The 11407-nt window shown below is 38.9% G+C and overlaps 1 protein-coding gene across 1 annotated transcript in view; it reads left to right on the top strand.

Moving 5' to 3' along the window:
* esrrga (estrogen-related receptor gamma a) overlaps positions 1-11407 on the top strand; it is a gene marked incomplete in the record, with an annotated part of 76502 nt that overhangs the window by 7809 nt on the left and 57286 nt on the right. The window contains 1 exon segment of the mRNA XM_035652059.1: positions 6274-6432. Within this exon segment, the coding sequence (XP_035507952.1) occupies positions 6274-6432 (159 nt within the window).

The following is an 11407-nucleotide window of genomic DNA, read 5'->3' as shown; positions in this document are numbered from 1 at the left end:
GCTCTATTACCCATGGGGTGGGGGGAAAACGTGTGTGTGTGTGTGTGTGTGTGTGTGTGTGTGTGAGAGAGTATGTTATGGGTCAGTGCCGGCCTTTATGTGTTGAAAGAGCAGTAAGAGAGACTGTACCAGCTGTGACACACACACACTCACTGCAATTAGCCATTACACCACACTGGTGGTGAAGCTAAACATGTTTGTGTGTGTGTGTGTGTGTGTGTGTGTGTGGGATTGAATGCCAAAGTGCTGATTGAAAGAAGAGAGAGAGTGATATATAGTAAGAGACAACGCTGCTCATCTCTTCTCATCTCTTATCCTTCCCCCCCTTCCCTCTCTCTCCGCCGCTCATTCCTCATGTTCCGTCATCCATACATCAAAACGTGCATTCATTTATTATTACTATTATCACAATCTATCAAATAAATTATGCTTTGACTAAGAATTACTCTTCTTACTGATATTCCGTTCAGTACTGACACTTTTCTGTCTCATTCAAGGCTACTTTTATGACGTTTCTACTTTATGTAGCAGCGTAGGTTAGAGGAATGCTGAAGAAAACGGGGAAGTCTTCTTTCCCTCTGTGCAGATTTGAGCTTTCAGAGTCCAAAGCATGTGCTATTTATGTTCTTTTTAAATAATAAACAGGTCTTTTTTTTACGGATCTGTCTGTTTGATTTTAGGTAACATTGACTTTTCTTAATTAATGTCTCATTTAGAATCGTTATTTTCACTGCTGTAGCTTTATTATTTTCAGAGACAGAGTTACTCAAATGTGATTTCAGCTGTTCACTGCGCTTCAGAACGGGGGACCGGTGTATGTATACGTGTGAGTGTGTGTGCGCCCATCGTGTCGTGCTCAGGGCTTCTAATGCTGCCTCTCACTCCTAATGGGAGGAGACAGCGGAGACTGGGCCACAATAGAACAGATTTAGATGGAGAGGTGCCGTGTGTGTGTGTGTGTGTGTGTGTGTGTGTGCATGAGTTAAAGAGGATCGGGAGAATGATGCAGGTTCAAACGTCTTGTCCGTCTTTCACACTTTTTCTGTTTTGCAGTTTCTTTCTCTTTCTCTCTCTCTCTCTCTCTCTCTCTCTCTCTCTCTTCCTCTGTGTCCATGGGGAGAGCCCTATAGATTGGGTGGTTGGATAGTTCTCCCCCTCTACATGCCCAGGCCTTGTATAGTATGATTAAATTGTCATTGTTTCGACAGTGTGTAAGGGGGGTTCAAAAAGACAAAACAGAAAGATACAGTAGAAAGGGACATGGATAGATACTAAGAGAGAAAGAGAGAAAGGAATGAATGACCATGCCGCCTTCCGACTGACAGTGAAATATTCCTCCTCTCATCCTCCCATCATGCTTCATGTGTGTGCCTGATGGGGAGAGAACGACAGGCCAGCCCACGACCCCACCTCTCTCCTTAGTTTTTTTTAGTCTGCCTCTCTCTCCATTTTCTCCTTCTGTCTCTCGTCTGTGCACCTGGCATCTCCTTTGGTATAATTTACCAACTTCGTCAAATGCACATGACAAATATATGTAACACTACTTATGCATTCTTAAGAAATTTCCTTAATATTCAAACATCCGGGCGCTTAACAAAAAGATATTTTCTGAATCAAAAACTGAATTGAACACTTCTTCTAAAAAAGGTCTTTATTGTTACATTTTCCTCTATTTGATCTATAACTTATTGCCCCCAAACATTAAGTGTTTTTTTGCTGTAGAAAGATAGAAAGTATTAATTCAATACTAATTTTAATTGACACAAATAGCGGCTGCAAAACTTAAGGTTTTTTCTTTCTCGCTGTATATCAAGTTGTTGCATTATTACAAAATAAGAACAAGTGAAACTCTCTTAATGCAAACAAATTGGGACATAATATGTGCCTATCTGTGTAAAAAGCATAATTCAAAAAAGTGTTTTATATCATTCTCATTTTGTGGTGTTTTCGAGGGGGGAATAAAGCTCTCTTACAAATCTGTAAATGATAGAAAGCAGCTAATTTTACAAGTTTTTGGTCACAACAGAACAAACAGCTGAACTGTCTTCCTGTTCCTTCACGCCTTAAATTGTCCCAACGATTCAGCTTTGAGACCAAACTATGCACAACACTGTATGTGACCATAAAAGAAGAATGTATCTGTGAATATGGCCCTCGTTTCTGAGTGTGTTTTAATTCTGTGTGACTAAAGTTATACTTGTGACACCAGCTTTTTGTTTTGTTTTGAATAGAAGGGCCAATCTTTTTTTTATTTTCTTTTTTTTTTCAACATAAACATAACCAGACCAAATAACATATCTGAGGAGATGAAAGCAAACGTGCACTTTATATATTTAGTGCGGAAATGTCCGTAGCTTCTATTACTGTTTTTTATTACCTTTTCAGGTTCCCGTGGTGCTGTTTTCCATATACACAAACAATTTTTAAAATTTATTTTATGTCTATTTTCTATATGTGTACTTGTATGAATAATGCTGTATCATTAAGACAAATGTTTGATACTTTCGGCATTTGCGACTTTACACAGAATTAACAAGGTGAAAACTTTGTTGTTTGTCAAAATATATATACATACCAATGTATATGTTGCATAAATTAAACATTATAAACACTTCTTGCCCTCCAGGGGTGCGTTCCCCTACGCAGCTGATCCGCACTTTTCTTGACCTCCGCAGATAATTCATTTCCCCTTTATCCCCGTCTTCCTTCACCATTCACCCCCCACACACACACTCCTCCTCTCCCTCCCCACACACCCCTCCCTCGTGGAGCTGTCACCTTTCTGCACCCGCTCAGTCCCTATTAAGGCCGACAGCCCATCTGCCGCCTGCCCCGCTAACAGCTCCCGTCGCTAACGCTAACGCGCACACACATCCACATCCACTCAGACACACAAAGGGCTGCGTCGTACCCCACCTGCCCTGATGCACATGCAGACACGCGCACACATTTGTATATAAACATATTCATGCGCTTAATACTTGTGATTATTTAATGATCATTTGAATGTCTCCTTGGTACAGACACAAATGTCTCATTTATTTATGAGACATTTTACAAATATGTAATTATTATATCACATAAATTTACATTTTTAACAATTACCTGACATAGTAATCTGGGGTAACTTATCAAAGTATATACTGTGCGTAGTCACCTTTTACCACCTAAGAGCCTAGTAATTAAAAACCACGGTCTCATTGTTACCATACAAGAAAGTGAACATTTATCAGTTCACATGTGTGTATGTCTCCTATGCAGCTGTCATTGTTTATAAAACTATACACTTATGCATGTTTATGGATATGTATTGCATATGTGACTGGAAGACATCACACTGCCCTGACTAGAGGGGTAATTAGGTAGGGCAGTTACAGCCCCGTGTGTGTATGTGTGTATGTGTGTGTGTGTGTGTGTGTGCTGGTGCCACTTACATGTACTGACAGGAGCGTGAAATAGGTTAGGTAGAATCACATAGGTTAATACTCTTCCCCTTTATTCTCTCCTTTCACTCCTTTTACTACACATATATAAATATTTATGACCTGAGCTATTTATTCTGTTTATGTGTAAGTACTTTAATGGTTTTGAATGCTTAAAATGAAAGGTTCCTTGAAATAATCTGAATATGTTCAATACGTATTTAGTACTGGACTTTTTCTCTTGTTAGATTTCTCTGTATTGAATAGAATAACAAGCAGCCGTGAAGGCCTGATTTAAATGATTGTATGTTGATTTTAAGATGCCTTTTAGCCTAAATGTAATCTTCTGGAATGAATAAAGACATGAAAAAAGATCCGATTACCTTGCCATAAGGTATAATGTAATAAAACAGAATCTCTCTTGGTAATCCCTAACAGTTTTAGTGGGCACTGGAGGTGATTTCTGCAAAATAAAAAAGCCTTTTGTTGTTCAACTAAAATATTGTAACAGCGATTTATGTCCGAACACGGTAAACTCAGGTTTTCTGTCTGAAAATTGCATCTCATCGTTAATGGTAATGAGGATGTAAAGCTAAATAATGACGTACTTCGCCCTTCAAATGTCAGCTTGTGCCTGTGGAAAGATATATAATTCATTTAACAGCTTGTAACTGACTGAAAAGCCAAGAATGGGGATTTGAACTAACAACATTACATGTACACGGCACTGGATGTCCCTTAGTCCGGTGTGACACCAGGACTCTCCCCAATAAAAAAAGCAGTATTAAGTGTTGCCTGTCTATATAGCATTGTGACACCGCAACCAAAGCCAATAAGTGTTTGAAGCAGCAGCAGCAGCAGCAAGATATCGATTCCTCCTATTCACCAGAGTGGAACTAAAACCTACATATTACACACCCTGGCCCTCCACCTCTCACTGAGCCAACCCAGCTCTGTGGATGGAGGGAGGGATTGCTGTCAGACGAGAGATTGGTCTGTCTACCTGTCTGTCTACGTGGCCTTCACCTAAACGGGAACCCACAGTGGGACAACATCACACACACACGTACACACAAATGTCCTGTGCGGTGTGTGTTTGTGTGGTAAACATGTGTCTATCAGTTTGTGACACATACCAACATCCTACTCTGTTTTCTGATACACTTCATCTGAGACAACACACACACAGGAATGTGGTAATGACAGGAAAGAATCCAGCCAAACCAAACCAAAAATAACTGAAAAGAAACACAATTATTTTATTTAGTAGATATTTAGTTTCGCTTGATGGCTTAAAGAAAAACCAACATAATAGTATTACTGTTTCAATTTATAGACTCAGCGAAGTTTAAGCATTAAGGATAAAAAAATTATTTCCCCCTTTTTAGGCGGTTTTTTAGAAAAAGCAAGCATAATTATTTCAACTTATCTGTCATTATGCAAAAAAAAACAAATGCCTCAAGCATCGCCAGCAGGCATTTTACATTATTTTAGAAGGATGACTTTATTACCAGTTGTGTTCTGACATCTGTTCTCCAGTCTGAATTGGTTTCTGTATTTTCTATATTTTGTCCGCCTGTAATAAAGTGCTTTTCTTCCCAACAGCCCCGCTCTATTCTCCCCTGATAGTTTTTTTTAAAATGTAGGCCACCCAGCCAATTTTATTACAAACCCTGCCTCTTCTCCTCCTCTTTGACGTCAGCTATAAGTTCTGTCCCTTTTTTTTCTTTCACGCCGTGTTATTTAACTAATTTTATTTTTTTTAAATGGATGATCTGTATTCTGTTGCCCGCATTGACCTTATCACCCCGGCGAACGGCTCCTCCCCTGACAACCACTGTGCGGGTTTGACTGACAGGTAGCAGTCCCTCCTCCGGTGCTTTTAGTTTTATATTCCCTTGGCCTGAAAGCCTTTTCCAAGGCTAAAACTGGTAAAACTCCTCTGATGTTAAACACAGCCGGGGTGTGCTTCAATTAGCAGCCTGACGCATCCACTGACGCATGTGCGCACAGAAAGATGTATTTGACAGAAATTTGTTAACACATTCCAGGACAAAAGTCTCATGTACCGGTTCCACCCGTCTGCATCCGTCTGTCCGACTGACAGCTGTCTGTCTGTCTGTCTCTCTGCCTGTCGGTGCTCTCGGCATGCTGTCCTGTGCGTCAGTCTGTCTTTCTACATGTCTTTAAACCTGACTGTGTTTTTTCTGACTGTCTCCGTACCTACCTCTTTCTGTCCTGTAGTTGCGTACTCGTATAACCAATTGCGTATTTGGTAGCTGTTTGTTACATCTGGATCAAACAGACCAGCAAAATATGTATGTGTGTGCATTAACTACATTTATAACACATGAGATTGTATCCGATTAATTTGCCTCACACTACATTTATTGTAGAATTAACCTTTTTTGTTTTGTTTTGTTTTTTATTTACCTTTTTTGGAAGGGTTTGTTCTTTTTCCTCATCTTTTGTATCCCTTTTGGTGTCATCACCTGTTGTAAAAAAAAAATGTAATGAATGTAGATCTTAAATATTGAATAAGATTTTCAGTCCCTTTTTTTGCTTTTTCTACATTAAATCTTTGCTCTACGTTTTTTGAAGTTGTATTACATCTTAAATTCACTGAACAATTGATTTGTGTGTGTTCTTTTAATGTTTACATTTTAAGAACTTTTCAGTCTTCTTTCAATAGATTTTGTATCTTTCGCTTAATAGTAAAATAGTTTGATAGTTTATCAAACACCCCCCAACTGCATTAGAAAGGCCATGTGTCAGCTTCTATTTTCAGCGTTTTTCTGTTGCGCTGGCTGTATTTTCACCCCTACTTCTCTCGCTTTGCCCCTGCCTGCAGAATGAACTTATCGAAGGGGCCATTGGTGAACAGCAGCAGTGAAGATAACTCCAAGTCAACCTATAGTAAATGCGGCGCTGGCGCCTGGAGGATGCACCAGAGCTACGATCCACTAGAGGCCAACCACATGAGAGACGCACATGCCCTCTACAACCCCAGGTAAGACAAAATGACGAGTGTGCCAAAGACACACAAAAAGAGAGAGAGAGAAACGTAAAAGAAAAAGAATCTATGAATCTGTTCGGTTTTACACAAAAGCCACACTTGACCTCTATAAACCTCAGATGAAAGAGAAAGGAAAGGCAAGCACTTTGAGACATCAAAAGCCAGTGTTTTTAGTGGTCCGTGTGTGTGTGTGAGAGAGAGAAAGAGAGAGCGGGAGAGATAGTGCTGAGATAGGTAACTTTTCTCTGTGATCTATTAAAATATGAGGATTATGTATTTGTGTTTTATTTCTCTATTTCCTTACTCTATGACAGAATGTTCAGACTGAAGTATATCTTATCTTTTCTGCATATACATTATGGTTAGATTAGTCTTAAAAACAATCTGCTCTGCTTTTGTGTCAAAAGACAAATTTACCATATGCAAGCAGCAGATTAACCTCTTGAAAAATATAGCCAGTTTTAAAAATCCCTCACTATGGACTGCAAGTGACTGCTAAGATTCCACATTATTACACACCCTAATCAATTACTAACAGCAGGTATGGTAAAGGTGTTCATTTTCTGCCTCTTATTAATAGTTTGTATGTGTGTGTGTGTGTGTGTTTGCTACTAAATGATCCCAACATGTTTTCTTCTTTGTCTAAAGGTAAATATTATATATTTTAAATAACAATAATACAACCCTTGTGGCCACTGCCACACATTTTTTCCTCTCTTTACCTATAGCACTGTCTTTGTTTTGTTATATTTTTAAAGTATTTATGGGGTACCACGAGAAAGCGCGATTCAACTTCCGGCTCAAGGACACTTCAGTAGTGCAAATGCGTCGCAGCACAGAGGCTTTAAATCATATCATTTGGTTGAAGGACAGTCACATTTACCATAACAGTAATCCCCCATGCCATCTCCATGTGCAATAAAGCATGAAAAGCTTTAACTAAAATGAAATTTCACTTTAAAGATCTCCAGTGCAAACCAGTTCTAGGCTGGTGTTGTTTGAAGCAAGTAAAACTGAGGGCTACCATGGTCCATTTTTAGAACATAAACTGTAAATATGCTGCTTGTTTAATGTTAAAACACAGCAAAGGTGTGACGCATGAAACACAGACCCACAGACTCTCTCTTCGTATTCGTCCTCCCTCTCTGCTACTTGTTCTCTCTGTCTTTTAATCATTCTAAATTTCTCTGGAAAAGAGACAGAAGCACATGCCCAGATTGCAAAACTGTAATTGTAAGTATGTGTTTTGTATATAATTAGCATAATGCAGGCTTATTGCACTATTATATGCAAATGAGCATGAGTGTGGGACAAGTGTGCTTACTGCTCTGTGTTTAGATTTTATTTCTCAGTTGAGCTTGTTGTGACCTAGCACTGACAATTATTTGAACTGACTTCATTAGATATCATTATAGCAAAACGTGCTCACATAAGCTTTCCAAAAGCTTTATCTATAGTTCTATACGTTGAATATGGAAATATGAATGTGTTTATTAGACGTCATGCTGCACAATCTCACTAACTGGCATGACTACCTAAATGAAAATTACTGTCATGTATAATGTTGTTATTGTTGTTGTATTATTGCAGCCTATTAGAACACTATTGATTGGTGCGTTGTTAGGCTTTTGCAAAGCCCTTTAATTTTAAGTGTGTGTCAGCATGTGTATGCCCGTGTACACTGTAGACTGGGAAGTCTTAGTCCAATAGGATTTCAGGGTTAGTCTGGGTCAAGCCAATTAGAGGTCTGGCAAGCCATTCTCACGCAGACTCTCAGCCAATCACCAACAGGAGTGGTACTAGCACAATATGATTGTGTGTGTGTGTGTGTGTGTGTGTGTATATATGCTGGCAGACAGTGAGGTTTGGTGATGAGAGGTGAAAAGGTTTGCCAAGGGCTAGGGAGTCACGCCATGGCTTAAGGTCACACATTACATTTGCACACACAGATAGGCACGAAGGGAAGGAAAAACACACACACACACACACACAAAATTGGGCAACATTACTGCCATTGCATTGGTTCAAGTTTTGGACCAAGGTAAAACAATTGATAATATCATTGTGAATTCAACTGCTTCAGATGTGACACAACAATATTCTCCAGTTGGCAGATAATAACAACAATAACAATACCCGCTGAAGCTCCCAACTTATTTATCTCAGTACTTCTATTGAAATACTGCAATACAGGAATATGAATGTTATAAATCAGAGCAAAAAGACCTCCTGGTTTACAGTTTATCACAGTGAATATGCTTTTCTTTTTTTTTCTCTTTTTCACAGCATTTTGACTTGTTATAGTAGGAAAACCACAGGTGTTACCAGTAACATGAATGATGACTTCATTCTATTCAAGTGTCCCAATAAGTTATGGCAGTGTGACAGCGAGCCAGGACCCTGAAACTGACGTAGCTTAATCTTTTTCTAATTTTTATTTTATTATCTGTGCTTTTTTTACTGTTCTACTCTTCAATAAAAAGACATAGAACATATTCTTAAAAAAATAAACAAAAAATCAAATAACTAAATAAACCAAATAGTAAAGATAAAGGTAAATACCACTCATTTTACCCTTAACTCACCCTCTCACACAAATGTGCTTTTTTTCTCATATACACATGCAGCATAAGATCACATGAACACTCTCTCCAGGATATCTGACCTCCAACTGTGTTGATGGGATTTACTCACACGATTAACATACACACTTTCACACAGACACACACACACACTAGATGCACCTTTGGGAAAAAACTCCAAGCTCCAATTTCAGTTGTTATTAAACAGTATGTATATACTCGTGGCCAAAATATTAAAACATCTCAAAATGCAAGTGAATTATTATTAATTTGTAGCAATATTTTAATTCTCAGTTGTTACAGCAGAGAATGGCTTTCTCTTCTATAATCTGTCAAAAATCTGAGTTTTTTTTATATGAAAATGATCTGAACAATTTTCATATGCTTTGTTCCACGTTTAGCTGACATTAAAACTTTTTTGAATTCTTTAGAAAATTCGTTTTTGGAGATCTTTAGTCTTCATTGGACAGCAACAATATTATTCCTATTTTTATTTAGGCCATCAAACCATGGGAATGTGATTAATGTCAGGCAGCCAGGGTGCGCTTCAATACACAGACACACACACACACACACACACACACACATTGCTGTAAACTGAGCCCAATGTAATCATAATGATAAAGCAGATTGCCTTAACACACAGATGGGCCTCCCAACAGCTCTGTGCGTGTATGTGTGTTTGTGCGTGTGTCTGTGTGTGTATAAGTGTGGACAACGCTGATTGGATTGCAGATTTATAGAAGAGGATTACTGCTGGAGCAGAGAGAGAGAGAGAGAAAGAGAGAAAGAGGGTTTCAGACACTCACCTCTCATTAACTTCCACCCCCTTCACCTCAACTCGCCTTATTCTCAGTCATAAACACACTGACTGAGAATACACACATAAACATGCACAGTTAAGATACTCCATGCAATGTTAAATTGATGCTTATGAATTAATTTCCCCATAAAAATGCTGAAGCAGTATTGAAATACTTGTAATTTGCTATTTAAAAAAAAAAATACAGTGAGTTTTCAGGGAAGCAAAGTTTTAAACCCGGTGAAAGCAAAGCAAATTCTGCAATGACAAGCAATTGCAGACTTTATGTCAACAGATTATACTGTAATACAACAACATTATTTAAAACATTAAAGTTCAAATTTATTTCCAATTTAAAAAGACCAGGTCAGATCAATTCTCTGTCACTGTCACAAGTTCATGCACAGTTGCCAGTTTTGGGGGAAGCAATAAAGAGGAAATAAAGAGGAAAATGTTGATAAAATGTCCAAATACACAAAATTGAATTGAGACGGACTTACATGCTCACTGTAAGTGAACGACAGACAATCAAAGAAAGAATATAAAATAGACAGAAAGAAGCAGGCAGGCCAGGAAGAGACAGACAGAAAGAGAGGCAGAGACAGTGGGCACTCCAGCAAACCTGATTATGACTGGATGTGAATTAGATTCCCTAACAGATGGTCCAGGAGTGAGGCTGTAAGGTGCATCAGCCAGCAGTGAGGGGAGGGAGAGGGGGAGGAAGGAGGGCAGGGAGAAAGAGAGGGGAGATCAGGCGAGGAGGCATAGGGGACGAGTGTCAACAGCAGCTGGTGACAATACAGATCAATTCAGTTCAAAACGTGCAACTGTAAAATGCATTTCCGTAGGGTTGCGACTTGCTTTAAAATGACTATTTAATATATCTGGGTAATGTGGGAGGGAATTTTGTCTTTTAAGTCATAATCTATGACATTCACTTTCTTCTTTCAACCCACAATACCTGTCCCATAATGTAATCATACAGTAAAAGTAATGAAGAATGGCTGCTACCAATCACTATATATCAGTAATATTCACAGAACGTTAAAAAGAAAAGCAAGCAGTGAACTCTAGGGACGGATTTTCTCAATTTTTACAGATGCTATGCATTATTGTACATACTCCAGCTTTACTTCTCTCTCTCTCTCTCTCCCTGTGATGGATAGGTGTAAATCATCACAATCCTGTAGTGACAGCCCAATTTCCCCAAATCTGATCTGCTTAAAGAACGCAGGTCTGACGCTGCTCTCATCTCCTCTCCTTTACTTCACACTCTGTCGTTCTCTCTCCTCTCTTTTGCAGCATTGCGCTCTCTTTCCCCATTCCCTCCTTGCCTCTGTCCCTCTTCCTCCCCTCCCCTGTCTCTGCCTCCCTCCCGTGTCACATTTGAAAGCCCTGTCATATTTACTAGAGTGGAAATCCTCTTTCACCATCTGCTTAATAAAATGTGTTTTTAATCCGATGGGGGGAATATTTTGGTTTTTTTAAACACTTTTTTATTATACTTCTGTGCAATTTCATTTGATACGGCACCTTGCCCAGGTCTCTATCATATCTGAATATGAGAGAGAGAGTGAGAGAGAGA

The sequence above is a fragment of the Morone saxatilis genome, unplaced genomic scaffold (assembly GCF_004916995.1).
Source record: "Morone saxatilis isolate NCDOM2014 unplaced genomic scaffold, NCSU_SB_2.0 Contig11, whole genome shotgun sequence".
Classification (NCBI taxonomy): domain Eukaryota; kingdom Metazoa; phylum Chordata; class Actinopteri; family Moronidae; genus Morone; species Morone saxatilis.
Note: the sequence above shows the minus strand (reverse complement) of the source record. Positions and strands in the feature narration are given on the sequence as shown.